The sequence below is a fragment of the Pyrus communis genome, chromosome 11 (genome assembly GCF_963583255.1).
Source record: "Pyrus communis chromosome 11, drPyrComm1.1, whole genome shotgun sequence".
In the NCBI taxonomy this organism is placed as follows: Eukaryota; Viridiplantae; Streptophyta; class Magnoliopsida; order Rosales; family Rosaceae; genus Pyrus; species Pyrus communis.
In genome coordinates, this window is record NC_084813.1 from 9,056,404 (window position 1) to 9,081,962 (window position 25,559).

The 25,559-nt window shown below is 37.4% G+C and overlaps 2 protein-coding genes across 3 annotated transcripts; both read right to left on the minus strand.

Annotated features, from left to right (window-relative positions):
* Nucleotides 1–12,475: 12,475 nt before the first annotated feature.
* LOC137749240 (uncharacterized) lies at nt 12,476–15,475 on the minus strand. Its single transcript, XM_068489346.1, has 9 exons — nt 15,260–15,475; nt 14,705–14,781; nt 14,072–14,300; nt 13,790–13,944; nt 13,621–13,666; nt 13,437–13,528; nt 13,167–13,263; nt 12,946–13,002; nt 12,476–12,825 (listed from the first exon to the last, which is right to left on the minus strand). Exons 1-9 carry the CDS (start codon nt 15,431–15,433, stop codon nt 12,703–12,705), a joined length of 1,050 nt encoding a protein of 349 aa, XP_068345447.1. The 5' UTR covers nt 15,434–15,475; the 3' UTR covers nt 12,476–12,702.
* Nucleotides 15,476–17,426: 1,951 nt separating this feature from the next.
* On the minus strand, nt 17,427–21,373 carry LOC137708177 (putative pentatricopeptide repeat-containing protein At1g17630). Of its 2 annotated transcripts, none has more exons than XM_068447185.1 (2): nt 21,253–21,373; nt 17,427–19,948 (listed from the first exon to the last, which is right to left on the minus strand). In XM_068447185.1, the coding sequence occupies exon 2, from the start codon at nt 19,720–19,722 to the stop codon at nt 17,569–17,571; it is 2,154 nt and encodes a 717-aa protein (XP_068303286.1). In that variant the 5' UTR covers nt 19,723–19,948; nt 21,253–21,373; the 3' UTR covers nt 17,427–17,568. The 2 variants fall into 2 exon arrangements, with proteins under 2 accessions (XP_068303286.1, XP_068303287.1); XM_068447186.1 differs by having other exon boundaries at nt 21,257–21,328.
* Nucleotides 21,374–25,559: the final 4,186 nt, after the last annotated feature.

Here is a 25,559-nt window from a genome sequence, read left to right on the forward strand (position 1 = left end):
CTTATGTTGGTCATGTCCCGTTGTAGTGTCTTATCGGTGACCTCATTGCATTGGAAATCACTTATGTTGGTCAAGAGTCTATTTACTTCTTCCTAAATTTGACTTTGTTGGGGGTAGCGAAGCTCTCGGCTGCCCCCAGTCATGATTTGCTGGTCTAGGCTGCTCTTCCATGTGTTTGGCTCATCTATGCCGCAGATACAGTGCATGTGGTGTGTTCCTAGCAGGCGAGCGAGTTCTTCACAACCTATCGGTTGAACTTGAGGAGGATTGAGTGACTGCTTGTCTCCATCCGTCATGCTGCCTACTTCGATGTGAGGTGTAAGATGTTCCTTGCGGGTTTAGCCGCGAATGAACACTTCGCTTGGAAGGCTGCTCATGTTGACTATCGGAGTTTAACCCCAACTGTGAATGTATGTTCGTCCGTGGGCCTAGTAGAGAGTGCACTCTCCTCCGTGGACTAAGATGGGAGTATACGTTATCTCAAAGGCCCAGTCAGGAGTGTACACTACCCAAACGCTCGGTTCATGTCTGGTCGAGTGGCTGCTTGCCAGGACGCTGCTGGAGAGGTTTTTCGTCTACCCTTGTCCTTATTCAGGACACCTCGTCTGGGGCACGCTGCATCTCGGTGCGCTACAAGAGCTAGTTCACCAAGATCGTCTGATATACGAGGGCGCTCGTTAACTCTATGACTTGTCGAGACAAGTTTTGTTCTCCATTTGGGTTGGAAAAGCTTGGAAAAAATGTATCTCCTTGAGTAGTGGAAGTGTAGTAGACTCTGGGATACCTTGATGGCCTAAATGGTGATGCCCTTGAAACTACCATTATAAGGGGAATGTAACTCAAAGACAAAGGGACAGAACCTATGCACACTCAAGGCAAGAATGAGGATTCCCTTGCCGTGCCCAATTGTGAAGAAGTGGAAATGGTGGCTGCCCTTGAGTCCTTGCCACAACATATTGGTAAGCCTCCAATCCCAATTCCAATTCCCGTTTCTACCAATAAGTTGTTACCCTCAGTGATTCAGGTACCCTCTCTCGAGCTTAAACCATTACCAAAACATTTAAAGTACGTTTTCTTGGGAGACCAAGAGACTTTGCCGGTCATAATCTCTTCATCACTCACGGCATTAGAAGAGGAAAAACTAGTTCAGGTGTTGAAGGAGTACAAAACAGCCATTGGATGGACCTTGGCCATATTAAGGGGATAAAACCTACAACTTGCATGCATCACATACTTTTAGAGAATGGGGCTAAACCAACTCGAGAAGCTCAATGTCGACTCAACCCTCCAATGATGGAAGTTGTGAAGAAAGAGATTATCAAGCTTTTTGATTGTGGAGTGATTTATCTAATTTCGGATAGTCGTTGGGTTTCACTGGTTCAAGTTGTTCCAAAGAAATTTGGAGTCACTATGGTGAAGAATGAAAAGAACGAGCTTGTGCCCACCCATATCCAAACAGGTTGGAGAGTTTGCATTGACTATAGGAAGCTCAACGCCACCACAAGGAAAGATTACTTCTCTTTGCCGTTCATTGATCAAATCTTGAAAGGTTAGCTGGTCATTCTTTTTATTGTTTTCTTGATGATTATTTGGGATATAATCAGATTGTTATAGCTCCAGATGATCAAGAAAATACCACTTTTATTTTACTTGTCCATTTGGTACTTTTGTTGATCGTCGAATGCCATTTGGTTTATGTAATGCACCAGCCACCTTTCAAAGATGCATGGTAAGTATCTTTTTAGATTTTGTTGAGAAGATTATTGAAGTTTTCATGGATGATTTTAGTGTTTTTGGTGATTCGTTTGATGATTGCTTAGCTAATCTCACTTTATTCTTGAGCATTGAAACTAACCTTGTTTTGAATTGGGAAAAATGTCATTTCATGGTAAAACAAGGCATAGTTTTGGGTCACATGATTTCAGAAAAGGGAATTGAGGTTGATAAATCAAAAATAGATCTTGTACGCTACTTACCCTCTCTCACTTTGGTGAGAGAGGTTCGTTCTTTTCTTGGACATACAGGTTTCTATAGACGGTTCATCAAGGATTTCTCGAAGATCTCTACACCCCTATGCCGACTTCTCCAAAAAGATGTGCCATTTGTGTTCAATGAAGAATGTGAGAATGCCTTCAATCACCTCAAGGAGATACTAACTTCAGCCCTCATCATAGTTCCACCAGATTGGAGTCTTCCTTTTGAGCTTATGTGCGATGCCTCTGATTATGCAATAGGAGCTATTTTAGGCCAAAGGAAGAACAAGTAGTTGCATGTCATCTATTATATGTCCCAGACCTTGAATGACGCACAATTGAACTACTCCACAACTGAAAAAGAACTTCTTGCTATTGTGTTTGCTTCAGACAAGTTTTGTTCTTATTTACTTGGCACTAAAGTTATTTTTTATTCTGACTATGCAGCGTTGAAGTACTTACTCACAAAGAAAGAGGCCAAGCCAAGGCTAATTCGCTGGATGCTTCTCCTCGAAGAGTTCGATATCGAAATTCGGGACAAGAAAGGAAGTGAAAACATGGTGGCTGACCACTTGAGCCGTTTGGTGCATGATGAGGAGTCACTACCTATCCCAGAGACGTTCCCAAATGAGCAATTGCTGACCATTGAGGTAAGTGAACCATGGTATGCTGATTTGGTGAATTATTTAGTGACTAAACAAGTTCCAAGCCCCCTAAATAAGCACCAACATGATAAACTCAAAAATGATGTACGGTTTTATGTATGGGATGATCTATACTTGTGGAAATATTACCCTGATCAGATTTTTCGTAGGTGTGTGCACGATTATGAGTTTAATTCGATTTTAACTTTTTATCACACTTATGCATGTAGGGGTCATTTTGGCACACACACAACGCACAACCCTTAAAGTTTTAGAATGTGGATTTTATTGGCCTACTATCTTTAAGGATGCTAGAACTTTTCCATGACTTGTGATCGTTGTCAAAGAACGGGCAATATAAGTGCGAAAGATCAAATGCCTCAAAACCCTATCTTTTTTGTTGAGATTTTTTATGTTTGGGGTATTGATTTCATTGGTCCTTTTCCTTCATCTCATAGTTTCAATTGTATTTTACTTGTGGTTGATTATGTATCGAAATGGGTGAAAGCAAAAGCCACCCGTACTAATGATTCCAAAATGGTTGCAGATTTTGTCAAAACTAATATATTTGCCAGATTTGGAATGCCAAGAGTTCTTATAAGTGATAGGGGTTCCCATTTTTGTAATCGAACCATTGAGGCACTGCTTAAGAAGTATAACGTCACACATAAGGTTTCAACACCTTATCATCCTCAAACAAGTGGGCAAGCCGAGGTTTCTAATCGAGAAATCAAGTAGATTTTGGAGAAGACAGTTGGGCCAACTCGAAAGGATTGGAGCTTACGTTTGAATGATGCATTGTGGGCGTATCGTACAACCTACAAAACTCTAATTGGGATGTCTCCATTTCGGCTCATCTATGGGAAACCATGCCATCACCCTGTGGAATTAGAGCACAAAGCACATTGGGCAGTCAAAACGTTCAATATAGACATAGATGTGAATGGACTTCATAGGAAGCTTCAATTGAATGAGCTTGCGAAGATTAGGAATGAGGCTTATAAGAACGCTCGTATTTACAAGGAGAAAACAAAGGCATTCCATGACAAGATGATTCGTAGCAAGACATTCTCAAAAAGGCAGAAAGTGTTACTTTTCAACTCCCACCTTCGATTGTTTCTAGGTAAGTTACGTTCTAAATGGATTGGTCCTTTTGTTGTTACTAATGTTTTCCTTATAGTGCAATCCAAATTCAAAGTTTAAAGACCGGACAGGAATTCAAAGTGAACAGACACTGTTTGAAGCCTTACTATGAGTATTTTGGGGAACATGTCGTGGAGGATGTACCCCTCCATGCTGTTGGCCCTAGTGAAGCTTGAATGAAGGTATCGTCCGGCTGGAAGACGTTAAAGCAAGCGCTTCTTGAGAGGCAACCCATGTGTTCAAATAAAGAAGACCTAGGAATCTCCGACTCCACAACCAGATTTGCCTTCCTTAATCCTACTCTTTATCGCTTTTACTTTGCCATAATTGTCATGTTTGTTAGTTGTGTTGTTTGATTGTTGTGTGTGAGTCTATGTTTGAAACATTGAGGACAATATTTGGTTTAAGTGTGGGGGGTGAACAAAGTGTGTTTTTCATGAATTTCATCAGATTTTATCACTTATCACTTGTGAAGTTGTTACTCATTGTTTTGAAGTGTTTTGAAAGGAAAATACAAAAATTTGAAAAAAAAAATTGAAAAAAGTTTTGAAAAAAACCAAAAAAGAGTCGTTTTTAGAGTTGTTTTTGTTTTTTTTTTGTTAGTGTCTTAGGGTACCTTCCAAAACAATGATGAGGATTTGGTTTTTAATTGCATGACTGTTAAAGAAAGTTACAAACATGGATGGTAGTTTGATATGCTCTTTGGTTTATGCTTAGTTGTAGTTGTCGTTTATGAATTCACATGTAATCACAAAGAAAAAAAAAATCAGTTTTTGTAACATACTTAAAGGAAGAAACTCAAACTAACGCTACAACCCTGAGAGACTTGAGCCTAAACTTTATTTGGAGAGTTATTAATCTGTGATTTCTTGTTTTCTAAAGTCGTTGCATGATCTCATTATTTCTTTGCTTAGTTGCTACTTAGAATGCGTTTTCATCATTATAGTTCCAAATACTATAACTCATGCCCATTTCATTCGAAGCATAATATTGAGTGCATAACATACAATAAGATGAAGTTGTTTGTTAAACCAGAGCCAAAAAGCCTTACCCTTTGCATATGTATTGTAGGTTTAACCCCTTTGAGCCTTATTTAGCCTATTTTCTTTGTTAGCCACATTATCCTTACCTAACCTAGAATAGGACTATCCATACCTTTTGGCCAATATTATGCAAAAAAAACAATATTATGCAAAAAAAACAAGTGTGGGAAGGTTTCTTGTTGGAAATTTATGAGGTTGTACGTTTTGTGTGCCAAAGAAAGAAAGGGCACGTGAAAAAAAAAAAGTGAAAAAGAAAGAAAAAGAAAGGAAAAGAGTTGAGAAATAAGTGAGAATGAACTCACAAGTATTGGTTGTTGAAGAAAGGGTCCAAAAGTTGAATCTGGCCCTAAGTGTTGTGTGAATCTCCCATGGGTGTTTAAAGTTGATTTATGCATTCAAAAGTGAATTCTAAGTGTTTGTTTCATTACTTTGCTTACTATTGCTTTAAGAACCTTTGTTTATCCTTAACCTTTCTTTGTTAGCCAATACCTTAGCCTAATTACAACCCTTAGACTTCTATCTTGATTGTTATGTGTTTCAATATGTGGAGGTTGAATTTGGTACGAGCATATGGAATCCCTGGTTCTCGCTTCTAAGTAGTGGCATTCCGTTCATGAGATCATATACATGTTTATGTTAATAATTCCAGAAAGTGATTTCTTTGTTATAACATATATGAGTGTTAGTCTACACGTTTACATCAATCTTCTCACATATACTTAGTGTAGGGAGTGTAGTTAGAAAATCTGTGTGAAAATAAGAGTATATCCGATGAGGAATTGAGGGAATTCTCTAAGGCATGTTACTACATTCAAATTGTTGTTTTAATTGATTAAATGCGAGCTAGTAAGTGGTGATTGCGGTTAAAGTATATGCTCGAGGGTAAGGATAGCTAAAATCTATGATAGTAGTGATTTTTAACATGTCATGTTGCATTGAAAATCCCTGAGGCAATTGTTGGAAGGTTTATGTTGTGTTTTGTTTGTTTTGTTTTGCTCGGGGACTAGCAAAAGCTAAGTGTGGGGGGATTTGATAGGAGCATATTTATGCAACTTTGTTAGCCTATTTCCTTGCATTTAGTGAGTTAGTTTCTATTTATTATAGTGATTTAAACTATTTTCGTGTGTTTGTAGGTTCAATTGGCTAAAGTGGCAAGAAAAGGCAATTTGGAGCATTTTAGAGCAGTTTTGGGCTTGGAATGGATAGCATATGCATGGAGCAAGGTGAATGGACAAATTTGAAGTTCAAGAAGGGCTAAGAATATGCTAAAGAGATGGAAGAATTAATTCAAGACAAAGAAGATATGGAGTTCATCAAAGAAAGAAGGAAACATGAGCCAAACTACCTTATTTTGTCTTAGCCAATCCTAATCCTACACTACCTAAGTTCCAGCTGCCAAGGGGATCCCTAATTATATTAGGACACCTAAATATATGATTCTAGAAGGCTTAATCCTATTTCTACAAGGGTACCGCATCTATTCCTTCTAGAAAACCCATTCCTTGCCATGCACTCCCTTTCCCTTTTTCTCCAAGATCTTGCCGCATCTTCTTTCCCTTTTCTCTCTTGGGTTCTGATTTTAATTAGCCTTTTTCCTTGTGGATTTGGAGTACAAATCTTTCTCAAAATTTAATTAATGCCATGCCCTTTCCCTCTAAATATATACATTGTGCCGCACCAAATAAAAGAAACAACCAATCACCCACACACTTTAACCTATTTTTAGAGCCAAACACCTTTGTGTCGTAGCCTTGCAATGAGAAAGGAGAGGAGACCCTTGGAGTCGTGCCCTGCCATTCAAGTTTGGATTGTTAGAACGTTCTTAGGTGTATTTTATCTTTTGTTTTCAATGTTTAATTTAAGTTATCTTTGTTTAAGCGCGAACATGAGGAGCTAAACTCGTTTTGGCTAAAGGAGAATTCAAAGCCATGAACATATATGTGATATGAATTGATTTCATCCAATTATTGTTTCGTAAAACATGAATGTGATTTACTTATCTGTTTGATTGATAACTTATTCCTGTATGTTGATTAAGGATGCATACTTAGTTTGCATGCATGAATTTGATGCTAAAATATAAGGGAATTTCACCTAATCGTTATGAACTTATATTTATAAGTAGTGGAAGTCAGTAGTCATGATTGTATAAGTAAATCCATGGCAAAAGGATCATGTTTTTCATAGTTACGAATGCCTTGTCAATGCTTATGATTTTCATAAAACTTAATGATCTTTGCTATGTGTCTCTATCATGCTGTTCATATAGGGAACTTAATAAGAATAATTTGATTGTGTCGCTGAGTCCAATTCAATGAAATTAGGGAAATCTGAGAGTTAATTTGTGCAATTCACAATTAATTTGGGGCATTGTCATTCATGGTTTATTGGAATAATAATTGGAAATCGATTTGTATGCATATGTGCCATGTGTGGAGAATGACCCTTTAGCTAGCCTATCACCCATCAATTCACCCAATTTCGTATCAACTTACTTAGTTTCTGTAAGTTGTTTGATTAAGTTTTAAATTCGTCAAAACCAATCCCCCCCCCCCTTTTAATAATTTGTGTTTACTTAGCTAGGACCTGTTTAAATCTATTTCCTTTAGTGTTTTGAGTCAAAGTAAGTTAGAATTCGTCCAAAATCACCCTTAGTTTCTGTTTTGAGTCAATTTGCTTGTTTTGTACTGTTTTGAGTCATTCTAGTTTGTTTTGAGTCATTAGAGTCTAGTTTTCTGTTTTTGAGTCTAGTTTAGTGTTTTAGAGTTTAAATTTGAGAGATTAGCATCCCTTCTAATCCCCGGCCTATAATGATCCCTACTTATTCATACTACAACTACATGGTTTACGTTTGTGTGCTATTTTATATCACATCAAGCAGGCTGGGCCGCGAGAGTGGGCTGTTCGGTAGGAGCAGGCTGGGCCACGGGAGTAAGCTGGGCTACGAGAGTGGGCTACTCGGCATGAGTAGGCTGGGCCACGAGAGTGGGCTGGGCCGCGAGAGTGAGCTGCTGGGCTATGATAGTGGGCTACTTGGCGGGAGCAGGCTAAGCCACCAGAGTGGGCTGCTCAGCGTGTGGCACAGGTGGGTGATAGGATAGGGCTTCGCTTGGCAATGCATTGGGTTCACGTTAGGTTTAGGCAGCACGGGCCGATTTGCCTTGGGCTTGGAATAACAAGGCTTGGGCCATGGCCTTGATGCCGTGGGCTTTGGATGACACGGCTTGGGCCGTGGTGGTGGCGCCATGGATCTCACCATAGATGGCTACCATGGTGGCCACCGTGGTGGTTGCCATGGTGGAGCCTTGTGGTGGTGGTGCCGCTTCACTTATTGTCACGTTTAGCCTCATGGATCATCATGGTCCCATCATTTGAACATTGGAATTTCCGTTCATTGAAGTTTCCAAATTTCTTGCCATTGTACTTTTCTTTTACATTTTACCAAAGAATTTTTGCAAATAAAAAATTCTAAAAATGAGAACGTACGAAAAATCTACAAATGGACAAGAAAATAGAAAACCTTGGATGTGAAAGTCTTTTACGAGTGTGGGACTCAACTCTCAATGAAAGCATTCTTCCTCTTTGTTCTTGGACAAAATTGCACCTACAAAACAAATAACACCTTTGGTCAAAGCCAAGAGCCTCACGTGCCTACGATAAATTTTGGGGGGGGGGGGCGGTTGTTTGGCCAAAGAACCTCTGATGCCAAAGTTAGAATTTTGAGGGAAAAGTGTTTGAGAATTTTAGCAAGAGCTTTGGAAGTGAGTTTTGGAGAGAATGAGAGGGCATTTATAGGGGTGTGGCCGGCCCCCTTGGGAGAGGAATGATCGGCCACTTGGTCCATGTGGGCTAGGTTTTTGATTTGTGTTTAATTAGGCATAAGTGAATAATTAACCAATTAATTAGCCAATTAAAAGAATAATTGCCTAATTGATTAGCTAATTAGTATAATAAAAAGGGAAAGATTTGGGAGTTACCTTGTGGAAAGAATTTGATGAGGATTGATGAAATAGGCTTTGAATTGTTACCTATTTTGGGCACTTTTGACTTGGTTGAGAGATGATTGCATGTTGCTCATGCGTAGGAATCCCGATCTGCCTCAAGGGTATTCTTGTCCTTTTCTATCCAAAGTTCCACGTGTCACATTGTGATTATTTTTGGCTCCACATCCACGTCTGTTGAGCCCAACTACTTGAGCCCGAGCCCAATACTTCTTCTCTTGTAGTAGGCCCATACCTGCACCATCTTCGGGTCCATATAGCTAGGGTTACCTTTTATGAAGAATATATATATATATATATATATATATATATATATATATATATATATATATATATATATGTAATAATAAGAGCTGTGGAAACTTACGAATGATTGAATGAAGTCTGTCTCTTTTTCCTCAATTCCTCTTTTTCCCCTTTCCTCTTTAATTCCTGCATTGTCTCTGTCAAGTTACCCTTTTTGAGCCATCTAAATCCAATTGGGCATACCAACTGTATTAGAACCCGTCGATTTGATGGCCAAAAACACACATTCCACCACCCCCGATCCAGATGTCATGGCTGCGGCGGTCGATGTTCATCACAAACACCTATGTATGCAAGTTGATGACTTAGGTGAGTCCATTTCCACCCTGGAAACGCGGCAAACACACCTCAAGAAATCTATTGATACCTTGAACTCATCCAGCACAGCTTTTCAAAACAATACGACATCTCAGTTTGCAGCGTTCCAATCCATTTTCCTTGACGAACTTAGACTCCTCAAATCAAGTTCCCCATCTTCCTAAACAACCACCCACACTGTCACTCACCACACAGCCACCCCATCTTCAACCCCCTTTCACCCTCCACATCAGAACCTTTCACCCTTAGGTCACCGCCCTTTTAACCCTAACTCATCCCCCTCATTTCGCTCACGTTTTGCACCTCCCAGTGCTCAATCATCAAGCCTCGCCTTTTCTTACTCACTTTCCCCAACATAGGCCTCCATCCACCTATACCACCACATGACCCACCCCAGTTACAACCACCACACCAAGCTGACCCAACCCTACCCACCCTCTCTACGCTTTTTCCTCACTCTTCTCACCACATACACCATCTTCCTTCTCGACCTATCCACAATCTTTTCATATCATACCCTTCACAACCCCCAACTCATCACCCCCCACTCCACCTATATTACCAACCCCACCTTTCCAAAATCCTCGTTCCCATTTTAAAACTATTAAAATGGAACTGCCAAGATTTAATGGTAAGGATCCTTATGGGTGGTCAGCCATGGTAGAACGCTACCTTGACTACTATGAGGTACCCCCTCTCAAAATCAATAGGTACTCGTGGCTGCGTGCAATTTTGGAGTTGATGCCTCCATCTAGATGAGAGGCTTTGAGCAACGGTATAGGCGTGAAAACTGGAACCTTTTTGTGGAGATGTTACTCTAACGATTCAGGGGCGGTGATTGTGCCAACATCGAATCCCAACTCACACATATCCAGCAAAAAACCTCTGTTGATGATTATTTGGTAGATTTTACAAGGCTTTCTTGCCCAGGTCACGGATTGGACAGAAAACCAATTGAAACATGTGTTCTTAGGCGGCTTGAAAAAGGACATCCGCCATGACGTCCTCACCCTTGAACGAGAATCATTACATCAAGCTCAAAAATTGGCCAGAATTTTTGAATCAAAACTCCAAGCCAAACGTTATGTTCATCCCACCTTTCCCTGCCATTACCTACCCCCTACCACCATTTCCCATTCATCCATCTCCTCTCCAACACCAACAACCACCACAAAGCAACTTCTCTGCCTCATGGGCCTTTCAAACACCTAACACCAGCGGAGTTGCAGGAAAAACGACGAAAGAATGAATGTTTTGGTTGCCACGAGCAATATACCCCCACCCACAAATGCAAATCCCCACAGCTTGTCATACTCGACCCTTCACTACAGGAGGACAATTCACCGGAGTTCCATGACTATCATGAGGAGGCCATAGTTGTTAAAGAACCCTTTTGTCACATGCTTGAGTTTTTCACTATCCCTGGAATAAATATAGGCAGACCAATGCGGTTGAAATGGTCCATTTCCTCCAAACCAATCATTGTCCTCATCGATTCCGGAGCAGCATGTAACTTTCTAAATCCTCGAATTGCTGAACAATTGGGCTTACTTGTGCAAGAAATTGAACCCGTGAAATTCACCACAACATCACATGATCGTTACTCCTCTAAACGAGTAACAAATGTGACTCTCAAGATCCAAGATTACACACTGCACAGTTCTTTCCTCTTACTCACCATACCTAGGTGCGACATCATTTTAGGGGCGGAATGGTTAGAATCTTTGGATTTTAAGAATAAAACAATGGTGTTCTCAGTGGAAAACAAGATTTATACCCTCCAAGGATTGACACCCTTAGCGTCTTTATTCCCTACAGGCTACAACATCGATACTTTACTGGAACACCCATACTCCCTCTTAGCCTCCATTACCACCCCAGATACTACATTTACCCCACCCATTGACGCTCACCCAGCCATCATATCTCTCATCCACCAATACAAACACCTCTTTGATCCCTTAGCCGGCCTTCCACCCAAAAGATCAATAGACCACACAATCTCACTCCTTCCAAATACAAACCCCATCAATGTCCGCCCATATCGATATCCCCACTACCAAAAGGCTGAACTTGACAAACAATGCAGGAATTCTTGACTTCAGGTGTAATTCATTCAAGTTCAAGCCTCTTTTCTTCCCCAGTCCTCCTTGTTAAGAAGAAAGACGAGACATGGCGCTTATGTGTTGATTACCGAGCCGCATAGGGTTGGAGGTGGAAAAAGAGAACGGCAAGTTGTCGTTTTGAAATAAGACAAGACAAGTCGTCTGGAATGAAATAGCAACATAATTCGAAAAAAGAAAAAAAAAACGAAGAAGGAAATGCCTACATAAATAAAGCTTACCAAAAATAAAAAAATAAAAAAAACTGTCACTGTCAAGTTTCCCTTTTTTATCCATCTGAATCCAATTGGGCATACCAATGTCACAGTATTGTCATGTCACGTGTCCGTGTATGTGCGACATTGTTATTGACTGAGGAGAAGGAGCGGAGCTTTCATGAAATCGAGAGGAAGAGGATGGGGTCATGCTTTCAGTTGGATTCAGTTTCTCCTAAAATTACATAGCCGCATAAGGTTGGAGGTGGAAAAAGAGAACGGCAAGTTGCCATTTTGAAATAAGAGACGACAAGTCGTTTGGAATGAAATAGCAACATAATTCGAAAAAAAGAAAAAAAAATTGCAACATAAAGCGTCCATAAGTAACTAAGATGGAGAAAAAGTAAATTAAAAAAAATAATAATAGTAAATATTTGGCTTGTCAGAATAAAATGTGTTATATAACCGATTGTATACAATCATGTGTCTATTCCTCTCATTGCGTGATAGATAAACAGTGACTTTAAGTCCTTTACAACACTGACATGATATGTATTGTGCTTGTCATGTCGTATCCTACTTTAATATCGTCTCAAAATCGGCAAAGTGTAATTCTCATGACAAGGAGGGAAATGAATCCAATGACACAAATAGCAAGGCAATAGAAATCATAAAAGAGCAAAGAAGATACAATTTGTTTTCTAATTTATGTCTGATTTACACAATTCGATTCGTTGGTTGTATTTATTTACAGGTATACATTGGCTACTTCAGACTTTTCTACACAGGGGAATTGCATTCCACTTGAAAATTGAGAAAAAAAGAGCCGTTGGCTCGCCTCACCAACAAAAAAGCTAAAGCGACAGCGAGAAGATGTTTGAACACTCGAACTGCTCTATCGGTTACTTGCATGTCATGTTTTTGACATCCGTAGTTGAGTCGTTGAAGCGCTACAGCCTACACTGGCTTCTGGTCTTGGATGTGAGAAGATTTTCTGGCTGCAGTTCTATATGCGTGCGGATGCTGAATTATTACCAAGACAGAATCCTTAGCGCTTTCTTCGCAAGATGGTGAAGTTGGCTGCAGTGGTTCAAGCACTTTTTAATTAGGGGATGAGGAAGTTTCCAGAAAATTAAGACCATTATATGAAGAATAACGGGCATCAGTTATGTAAAATCAGATTGTGTTCCTATTGCTCACCACTCCAATGTGCCATTCATGCTTAGTGAAATCTCTGAAAGTTTCTGCATCCATTTCCTGCATTGCCATGAGTAGAAGGGAAAGTAAATACGAAAATTCTACTTTTTAATTACTTGTTTCCTTCCTCATTGGATGCTAATTTCTGAACCATGGATGCATATGTTGACACTATTTCTTCAACGTCAAATTTTTTCAGTGTGGAAATAATGAAAATAACTTACAATGCTATAAATGGGAGGCACCACTAGTTCTCCTTTAGATTTCAATGTTGGCATAACGGAAAACCGTGGTGCCAAGTCCCTCGATCTAAAAGTCCACCTGCAAGATACAGTTGTGGAGTTACAACATCAAACAGGAGGAAGGTGAACAAAGGAAAACCAAAGGTCTTCTTGCATGATGAACTTTAGCTATTTCAATGAATTCAAAAAACATTCATAACCACATCTGTTCCCATGAAAGGAACATTCACGGAACCAAGAAGGTAAACATACCCGATGTAAACAAAGATGCAGAACTGTGCCCATTCTCGAACTAACAAGCGAATCCAGTAATTTTCTGATGAGTCATCCATGTTAATGTATATCTGAGAACCAGAATGTTAGTTCTGTCAACTATTTTCTGTATATATTTATATTTGTATACGTAATTATAATCAATAACATAAAGATATCATACCACAGCCTCAGTCACGGCTACTATCTGCATTGCACCTTGAAACTTTCTGCATCGACATCAGAATACAGCATATGAGGTTCAAAATGTGATATCATCTCTTTTAAGGTCACTGTATGTTAGAACAAGGTTATAAAATAGGAGTATGACTACAAAAATGTGAAACACATACTTGAACATGATGTACTTTGTATAGACTGCATCATGCATTGCATGAACATCTTCGTCATCTATGAAGCTTAATTGGTGGCGCAATACTAAAAGATTTTGCGAAATATGGTGAAATATCACATAGAATGAGATGAAATAGCTAAGCAGCAGCAAGACCTGAATCAAGGCAGTAATGGAAAATTAGTACGCACTGATAAGTAACTAAAAACGATTAAACAGAAGTAACAGTTCCTGCCTATTTACAATTGTAATGCTTTTTAGCTAGTCAAAGAAGGAAACTTACAGAGAAATAAGGTACAGAAGCTTTGTATCCGACAAGAGTCAAGTAAAAGACACAGCCCAGGGAAGCAGTAGTACGCCGCTCAGTCACTGAAAGGCGCTCACACATGATGCAGTAACCATGGGAGATGAGTGAAAAAGACACAAAAGAAGCTGTCTGAAATATCACACCGGTTACATACATCCCAAATGACATCCACAGGGAGCATATATGAAGATGAAAGCATGAATACCTAAAAGTGATTCTTCAAAATTAGTATGCGTGATGGAGGAAACAACGGTAGAGTATTGATGACAAAGAAGACCAAATGTGCTTTACTTCCTCACCGATACACATAACAAAATCATATGATATATACAAGTTCGTATAGATCTCTCTAAACTATTGGCCTCAGAACTTTAGGCATTGACAAATATCCTGTTAACTGATAAGTAACATCATATTAGCTTCAGAGCGGATGAAATGTTTTGAAGTTCTTCAAGTGATTGCTTTATCCCCTATATGGAGATTGGAGAAGGGTTCTTCGAAAAAGTGAATAGGGAATTGATTTCAAATTCAAGACATGAATTTATGTCTGTTGGCAGTGGCACAATGAAGAGCATCTACATTTCATTTCCTAAAGATCAACAGACATACCAGAAGAGGAAAGACAATGTAAGTTGCAAGGCTTTAATCAGCGGAACAGAAGCGAGCGTCCACTGCAAATTATTCGTCTGCTCTAGTTTAACAACAAAGCAACACAAACAATTGAATCAAATAAGTAGAATATTATTAACACACACAAATGAGCCAAATTCATGAAAATTTAAATGTCCACCTCGTTTGGCTCTCAGGACATGTAGACAAGTAAACAACTTTTGGTGTATATACATACATACATACATACATACATACATATAATTTCTCAGCAACCAAACAGAAGAAATAGATTAAACACTGAAACCGATTACCCAAAAGAAAAATAGAAATGCCCATTTGCTCATTTGCCTAGAAACAGAGCCACTGTAACATAAATTAAATTTTGAAACGTGAATTCTTTAACCAAACAGAGCACGGTAGAAAAGCCTTTCAAATTTTCTCCTATAACCCAAATTATACATCACCAACATTATCAAGTTGAACAAAACCCAGAATACAAATTCAAATCAAATTTTTATTTTAAAAAAAAATGGAAATGGAGGAAAAAGGGACCTGGAGATGGCGGTTTTTGTAGGTGTTGAAGGTCCAGAAGCAGGCGGAGACGAACCAGATTGTCAAGAAGGCTAAGTAGACCGACGGCAGAGACCGATGCGACTCGTCAAGTCCGATACGATACGCTCCGACGCTCTCCCATTCCGCCATTCTACGAACCGGAAGTTTAATCATGAAAAGCACAAAGCATGGAGCTTTTCCAGTTTGATTTTTCGTTTTTCCGTTATGTTTTCGCTCCCTGCGCTTTGGGCATTTTATACATCCGGTATTGTTGACACATACAAAACGCTGCCGTTTTAATCTTTGTATTTTAATACTGTTTGTTTAAAAAATAGACAAAATTTGGAAATTACTATGTACTTTGGGCCATTTAGGCCATAAATATGAATGTTTTGGGATCATTTTGTTCTGTGTTGAATGATAAATGTCTCCTTTTTGGGAATTATATTTTTACTTTTACCTTTCTTTTGTTCGATTAGAGGAAACAAAAATGTTTTAAGTCAAAAATTTTTGTCGTAAGTGCAAGGCTGAATTTTTTCTGGATACTTTTTCTTGATTGCATTAATTCGGTTTTTTTTTCCTTTTAGATAAGGAATTCGAGTTTAGATGAACACTGACTTAATTAATCGGCTTAAGCCACGTATGCAACTACTAATTAATTTGTTTTAGATTATTGCACTAAAGTGGAAGAAGATTGAATAGTATAAGAATGTAAAGGTGATGAGCCAGATTCAAGGAAAATGAAGTTGGTGATCCTCTCATAGTCTTTCATACTGTCATACAACAAACCCACTCCCTCAACTAAATCCACCAAAACCAATTATTTTGCTCCATCAAAATCTTCTGCTACTATTTTTAAGGGACGTTGTGGATTTTAGAAGGAGCCTACCCACAAACGTGGAGAGCACTCTACCAATATTCTTTCTGGATATATTTTTGTTTTAGGTGAACTACGGATTTAGTTTCTAAATAATCACCTGAGCGAAAATTAAGTTCTTAAATTATTTTTTTATTGAAAAAATAATAATTCTTAAACAACAAAAATCTACCAATTACATCCCTAATATTAGATCTGAAGCTATTTTATTCAATTTTCCGTTAATTTAAGTCACATGACTCGCATGTAATACACTTTGGAAGCTAGGTTGTTGTTTTCCTAAGTTTAAGGACATTTTTTTTTCCTAAGAAATAGTGTATGGAGTTAATTTTGGATGGTACATTAGACATTAAATTCGCAATCCATATGCAACTTTAAGCGCTTATAGGTGATAAAATGACGGTATTACCCTCTATAATGGGTCATATGATTTAAGTTAACGAAAAATTGAATAAAATAATAGTTTTGAATATAATAGTAGGATGAAATTATCAGCTGTTAATGAATTTTGGGATTGACTTTGCCCAAAAAAATAATTTAGGAACCTAATTTTCACTAGAGTGATAATTCAGAGAGCAAATCAATAGTTCACCCTATTATTTTAATTTCTTACATAAATGTATGCATGGCGCTTCAAAGTTCAAACAAACAGAGGAATTAACGACTGTTTTGATTAAACAAAAACAAAAGAGTCATATTTTTGCAGACACATCTTGTATGTAATTTATATATATGTTGTTTGATTAATGTCTATTAAATTCCGCTACTCAAATATAAGTATATGATTAACAATTCTAATTATAAGATCGATGTACAATTTGTGCGCTACTTGTCCTGGCATTTAGCAAGTCGTAAATATGATCAACTATATATGGCCAACCTGCTCGTACAAGCTGGTTTGCTATATGCTTCGGATTATGAGGTTTTAATTTAGTTTGGTCATTTTATGTAAGCATTAGGTGAACAAACTCACAAACACAATTTATTCTCTTATATATAAATGGGGTGATCCGTGGCACAACTCCTTTTACACAGTTTTTGACACGATTTTGTGGAGGCCTCTCTGCAATGTATTTTAACAAAGCGGTATTCTTCTTCATTTGTAAGTGAATTCTTCTTCACTTGTAAGTAAGAGGTTTTAGGTCCGATTCTCGCCAAAGGCAAAATTGAACCACATTATTACTAGTCCATTGTGAGGCTTAGCCCACTCCTCCGTCCCCTTACTGTAGATAATATCGTTTGTTCAACCAAAAAAAAAACAAAAAAAATTCTTGGGTGCCAAGAAAATATTAATCCAAAGAAAAAGGTACCAATCAATTAAACCAAAGTCAAAACTAGTACTATAGTGCACAAGAACTAGTAGTTAATAAACAGTTTTCACATATATTGACCAAGAATAACACAATCCAATTTATCATTTGGAAAAATATGTTTACATTTGTAGCCTGTTCTGTTGAATCCCTCTCTCATTGGGTAAATAACCCTCACTCTCCATTTGAAGCGCCAAGTCTTGAAGGATACCATGAATCAACTCCAACCCTGCTTGCATAGTCTCCCCTGCCGAGAACATAAAAACCTTATTCTTCACCTCGATCCAACTCTGGCCCCGGATTTTCTTCAAACCCTTTGTCTTTGCTGAGACCCTCACCTTCGCCGACTCCTCCCATCTCCCGCTAGCAGCATACATATTTGACAGCAGCATGTAGCTCCCGGTCATTTCAGAGTTCATGCTGAAAATGTCGGTGGCAGTTTTTTCAGCAATGTATCTATTCTTGTGCATCCTACAAGAATTAAGAAGAGCACCCAAAACACAAGCATTGGGTTCCATTGGCATGTTTTTCACAATCTTGCTTCCTTCTAGCAACAACCCAGCACGGCCGAGAAGATCAACCATGCACGCATAGTGCTCCATCTGGGGTTCTAAACCATAGACGCTAATCATCTGATCATAAAGACGACAGCCCTCTGTGACTAGCCCGCCATGGCTGCAAGCGGAAAGAGCAGAAACAAATGTTACTTTGTCTGGCTTTAATCCCGAGTCAAGCATCTGATAAAAAACTCTTAGAGCATTCTCACCAAGTCCATGCATCCCGTATCCAGCAATCATAGTGTTCCACGTTATCAAGTCCTTACTGTCAATACTCTCAAATACTAGATGCCCTTCCTTAAAACTTCCACACTTCGTGTACATGTTAACCAAGCCATTTCTAACCAAAATGCTACCATCTATCAAAGCCCTAACCACATGACAATGAATTTCCCTACCAAGGTTCAATGCTGGTAGTTCGGCACAAACAGATAAAACACTGGATATGGTGACAGAATTGCCAATTATTCCTGCATTCTGCATCCGCCGAAAAAGTTCTAGAGACTCCTCTCCTCGTCCCTGGGAAGAAAGCCCTCCAATAACAGCACTCCAACTTATGATATTAGGTCTCATTAATGGGTGTTCATTCAGCCGAGAAAATATTGCAAAGGCCTCATCGCACAAACCACATTCAGCATAAGCTGAGATCAAAGCATTCCAACTGACAAGGTTCTTGCTTTTCATTCCCAAAAATGATTCGTGAGCATTTTCTACATCACCACACTTTCCGTACATACATATAAGGGCATTTTCCACAAACAAGTAATCTTGGAAACCACCCCTTATAACATATCCATGAATCATCTTACCCTTGTCAACCACAGCCAGATTAGCACATACAGATAACACCACAGAAAGTGATTCAGCTGTAGTTTCAATTCCTACCGCCCTCATTCTACCAAACAACTCCAAGGTTTCTTCATGGCGGCCACAACGAGCATGACTTGACAATAATGACGTCCAAGTCACAGGGTTCGGCACAAACCCTTCTAACTTCATCCTCCTAAACATCTGAGTAGCACCATCGCAGTCATAATTAAAGGCATAGCTAGAGACCATAGTATTCCATGAAACATAATTTCTCACACCCATTCTATTAAACAACTGGCGAGCACAATCCATCCGACCAATTTTCCCATACATTCCCAACAAGTCGTTGATAACATGAAGATGATACTGAAAACCCATATGTATAACATGACCATGCACACTCCTGGATAACTTAAGCCTAGATATAAATGCACAGGACCTAATAACCAAAGGAAATGTAAACCCATCTCCCCAAACCCCCAGTTTACGCATTTTGCCATATAGTTGGATTGCTTCTTCATAAAACCCATGAGAGACATAAGCTCTAAGGACTGAATTCCACAAGAGCACATTTGATGTACCTTCAACTGTGGTGGTGTCAAAAACTTTCTTTGCATCCAACACGAGGCCAAGACGTGCATAAACAGCTATGAGCCGGGCGGCCAAGAATGCTGACTGACAGGTGCCCGTGGTAACAATTTGGGAATGAACTTGTTTGCACTGTTCAGGTCCAGCGCATTGTCGAAGAAGGTGTTCAAAGAAGTCAAGAAATTCGTTGTGGGTAGTGCAGGATGGGTGTGATATGATTTGGGTCTGATGAACCTGGCGGTGTTTAGAGAGCAAATGGTTGAGAATTTGTGGGAAACAGAGATGGTAGTGATGGAGATGCTGAGGCGAGGCATGAAGCATGAAGAAGAAGTTGAGATTTTGTAAGATGCTGACACTGATGCTTCTACTTCTTCATCATCTTCATCTAATTTTTCATCATCTTCTACATCCCGTAATGTAACCAGGACCGAATCTGGATGGGAAATCTTTGAGTCCTTAGATGATACCGTGTTAAAGGATCTCCTTGATTTTGACAACTCAATTTTTTTCCTTAGTGAGAATACAGAAAAGCAACTTTATTATGATCCTGCAAATTAACAAGAGAAAACCAATATTAAACCAGCCACAAATTTGAACACCCACAAGAAGATCTTTTCTGGGCACCAGTGAAAATTTTACAAACAACAGTGCAAAAGCAGGCACACACCAGTTTATATTTTTAAAATTCAATCAACAATGGACAATAATTCAAGTTTCAAACAGAACCTCAACTTGCTGGCCCCAATAAATAGCTTGAAGGTCTTACAATTCAACGCGAAATGCAGAGAGAAAGAATACCAAGTAATTTAAAGAATCGAAGATAACAATAAAATTCTTTAAAAATCATAGAAACACAACACAAATGACCTCATTACTTTTAAACAAATTTAGCACAAGTATTAACTCTTTTTCAGTCCCAATTCAACCTTCTAGGAGGCCAGGAAATATTTATATTTATCTGTCTCCTATCTTTTGTATATCTAATTAACAAAGCAAAATTGATGAATATTTGAGCAAACGTAAGGGAATGACCTCAATACCAACCTCTCTTTTACGGTCCCCAAAACAGCAGAATCATTGGTACAAAAATATACCTAAAAACTAAGAACTTCATCGCCTGCTCCGCTATATTATTTTCCATTTCCAATATGACAAGAAATACATGTTCCTTGAAAACTGTATTCAACTACACTACAGCACATTCACAGACAAAGGAAGCATATATGATAACTTTCATTAGGAAAATTGTTTTCTTTTCCTTCCCGGCATACACATGAAGCACGGGATACATTACTCGACCAGCGTAAAACATTCACGCAATAACATTCATTAGGGATATTGTTTCAAACACACACATACACAACTTGTACTATAGAACCCAGGATTAAACATTTTGAATTTGTTTAAGCATTCACCAACTCACTAGACAGCAATCATGTATCCAATCCAATCATGTGTACAAAACGAGCCGGAAGTGTGTACAGAAATGGTAACAGAAATCATTTTACAATCGTTAAAGGGAAACCGATATAAGGTTAATCTGTGGGACTCCTGTAATATAGTTGCTTCTGTGATGTTACACAGCAAAGACAAACAAGTAGCGGCCGCTTGAAAACCGTTCCGCTTCTCAAAGACAAAAAAAAAGAATTGAGAACACATCAACCAAAAGAACGCAAAAATACAGAAATTAAAATACAAAAACTGAATCATTTAAAGAAATTAGCGAGCATGGACTGACTGCGATAGCAACCACTGAGCAATTTGGAATTTCAAAAAACTGAATCCATTGAATAAAGTCAAGAAATTTAGATAAAATAAAACTTTAGTAAAAATTAATTAATTTCAGCTTACCAACCAGATTGGATTGGGGGGGTTCACCCTTGCCGTTTGGCTGCCCTGAAAACGCAGGAAAATAACACTACAGAGACGAAGGGAATAGGGGGAAGAAAAAGGATTAGCGACAAAACGGTGCGCATTGGTTTTCCTTTTGTCGTTTTTTCAAGAAATCTTAATGAAACACACTTGTACTGTTCATTCTTAACGTTAACGACATTTTAACTTTAAAAAGTCACTCATAGTACTATTCACTTATCGCACATTTTTATCATTTTGATTAAAACTCAAAGTTTTCAAACTATTTTCATTGATTTTCTTGTTTTTTTCTTTGTTTTTTCTCCTCTCACATCATACTTTTATTCCTTTATCTCTTTCCTTTTGCCTAGGCTTGGCAATTTCTGACACGACCCGATAACCTGACACGACACGACACGAAATTAACAGGTATTTGGGTCGACACGATAACGAATCGGGTCGTTATCGGGTAACCCGATAAGCATCTGTTAAGATACCGGGTTGGTTCGGGTATACACGTGGGTAACACGATACACGATAAGCAGAATATTATTTTTATAATTTTATAACCCTAAAAAAATACTGTAATAATTATATACATTAATTTTACAATTTTATACCCCTAAAAATTATAATAAATATATATATATATATATATATTAAATTAACTATAAAATTTATAATAATTATATATACTATAATAATTATACCCCCAAAATATTAAGTCTATCTATAATAATTATATATATATATATTAAATTTTATAAAAACTATAATAATTATTAATTAATAATTTAATATGCATGATGCATTGCATGATTTTGCATCCATTGAAATTTGATGTGATTTCTTTCCATTCAAATTTCAATAATCAATTTCTTGCCTTTGCCAACTTGCCGTCCTTTTTAAAAAAAAAATGGAGGGAAAATGAAAATGTTAAGAAAAGTTGAAAATAAAACAAAAAAGTGAGGGAATTAGGGAAAGATGTTGGAGGGAAAAGTGAAAATGATAAGAAAAAGTTGAAAAGGAAACAAAAAAGAGAGGGAAAAATGAAAATTAATAGAAGTGGTGAGAAATTTTTTTTTTTTTTTTTTTAAGTTATTAACTTTTTATCACACACATGACTGTCATGACATATCTCACTATTTTTATAATGACACAAGTGACACGTGATGTATGTACTATTCCGTGAACCAGTCAATTATAATTTATACATACAAAATAAATAGATTTAAATCTACTTAATAAATATATATATATACACACACACACACACACAGAACTTGATTGATGGCATACGAATTCTCCAAAACTAATTTCAACAATCCCAACCGTCAAACTTGTTTGTATATGCTTTGAGATCACATCAACAAAAAATCATAAAAAATAAACATTCAGAGATCAAGTAAAATGACAAAGCTTTTCAACGGTTATAAACGAAAAATCACGATTTTACGGTTATTTTAACTCCGATTTTGATGATTTTTTATAACTACACTCCTTGACCCTATATGAATACAATGAATGAATTCGATCTTCAATTTAAAATATTTACACAAGTGGATACCACAAAATCTTATGTTATACTTAATAAAAGTATAAATAAACTCTAAGTGTTAGTCAATCTATCATTTTACGAATTCTCCAAAACTAATTTCAACGATCCAAACCGTCAAAATTGTTTGTATATGCTTGGAGATCACATCAGCAAAAAATCACAAAAAAAAAACATTCAGAGATCAAGTAACGGGACAAAGCTTTTCAACGGTTATAAACGAAAAATCACGATTTTACGGTTATTTTAACTCCGATTTTGATGATTTTTTATAACTACACTCCTTGACCCTATATGAATACAATGAATGAATTAGATCTTCAATTTAAAATATTTACACAAGTGGATACCATAAAATCTTATGTTATACTTAATAAAAGTATAAATAAACTCTAAGTGTTAGTCAATCTATCGTTTTACAAATTCTCCAAAACTAATTTCAACGATCCAAACCGTCAAAATTGTTTGTATATGCTTGGAGATCACATCAGAAAAAAATGACAAAAAAAAAAAAAACATTCAGAGATCAAGTAACGGGACAAAGCTTTTCAACGGTTATAAACGAAAAATCACGATTTAACGGTTATTTTAACTCCGATTTTGATGATTTTTTATAACTACACTCCTTGACCCTATATGAATACAATGAATGAATTCGATCTTCAATTTAAAATATTTACACAAGTGGATACCACAAAATCTTATGTTATACTTAATAAAAGTATAAATAAACTCTAAGTGTTAGTCAATCTATCGTTTTACGAATTCTCCAAAACTAATTTCAACGATCCAAACCGTCAAAATTGTTTGTATATGCTTGGAGATCACATCAGCAAAAAATCACAAAAAAAAAAACATTCAGAGATCAAGTAACGGGACAAAGCTTTTCAACGGTTATAAACGAAAAATCACGATTTTACGGTTATTTTAACTCCGATTTTGATGATTTTTTATAACTACACTCCTTGACCCTATATGAATACAATGAATGAATTAGATCTTCAATTTAAAATATTTACACAAGTGGATACCATAAAATCTTATGTTATACTTAATAAAAGTATAAATAAACTCTAAGTGTTAGTCAATCTATCGTTTTACAAATTCTCCAAAACTAATTTCAACGATCCAAACCGTCAAAATTGTTTGTATATGCTTGGAGATCACATCAGAAAAAAATGACCAAAAAAAAAACATTCAGAGATCAAGTAACGGGACAAAGCTTTTCAACGGTTATAAACGAAAAATCACGATTTAACGGTTATTTTAACTCCGATTTTGATGATTTTTTATAACTACACTCCTTGACCCTATATGAATACAATGAATGAATTCGATATTCAATTTAAAATATTTACACAAGTGGATACCACAAAATCTTATATTATACTTAATAAAAGTATAAATAAACTCTAAGTGTTAGTCAATCTATCGTTTTACGAATTCTCCAAAACTAATTTCAACGATCCAAACCGTCAAAATTGTTTGTATATGCTTGGAGATCACATCACCAAAAAATCACAAAAAAAAAACATTCAGAGATCAAGTAACGGGACAAAGCTTTTCAACGGTTATAAACGAAAAATCACGATTTAACGGTTATTTTAACTCCGATTTTGATGATTTTTTATAACTACACTCCTTGACCCTATATGAATACAATGAATGAATTCGATCTTCAATTTAAAATATTTACCCAAGTGGATACCACAAAATCTTATGTTATACTTAATGAAAGTTAAATAAACTCTAAGTGTTAGTCAATCTATCGTTTTACGAATTCTCCAAAACTAATTTCAACGATCCAAACCGTCAAAATTGTTTGTATATGCTTGGATTTTCGAGTGTAGATATAGTACTTGAACGAGAAATGTTTTAATGTTTTGAAGTAATATTTATGTGGCAATGTGTGGTATGTGCAAATTTTTAAAAAATATATTTTTTTCTTAACGGGTCATAACGGGTCGGGTCACTTTACCCGTTGGGTAAAGTGACACGACCTGTTAAGGACCTGTTAAGATAACGGGTGTGACACGACACGACCCGTTAAGATAACAGGTGTTACACGAAAACGACACGAACACGATAGACACGACCCGTTTGCCAGGCCTACTTTTGCCCCAAATTCAAATTTATGCCAATGATAACCATTTCTAGAATTTGCTTTTCGAACCCACCCATACATTTGATCACAATCATTGGACTACAAATAAAAATTAAAAATGTTTGATATATGACCGTTCGATTGACCAATGGTCATATTATTTGGACTGTTGATCATCCAAAGAGTCGTTGGCTCTATTCAAGAGTGGCCTACAAGCCTAACCGCATTGGCCTCGCCATGCTCCCGTCTAGCATGTGGTGTGCGTCCCGTGTGTGAATGTGTTGTGTTTGGGGTCAAACCCGCAAGCCCACGAGTATTGGTGGACCCAAGTGAATTAAGCCAGGCCTAATTCTTAGGTGGAATTTGGCCTGAAATGGCTTGGGTGGGCTTAAAGATGTAAATTTAAGTTTTAAACCAAGGATGCTACTTAGTACTACGGTCTAGTGACATTCGTCTTCACTTGTTAGTGAGAGGTCTTAGATTCGATTCTCGCCAAAAGCGAATTTGAATCACATTATTGCTGATCCATTGTGAGACTAAGCCCACTCCCTCCCCCCTTAATGTATATAATATCATTTGTCCAAAAAAAAAAAAAAATTTAAACCAAGGGTTGGACATAGGTTAACGTGAGGGTGAGCGATCCCTTTT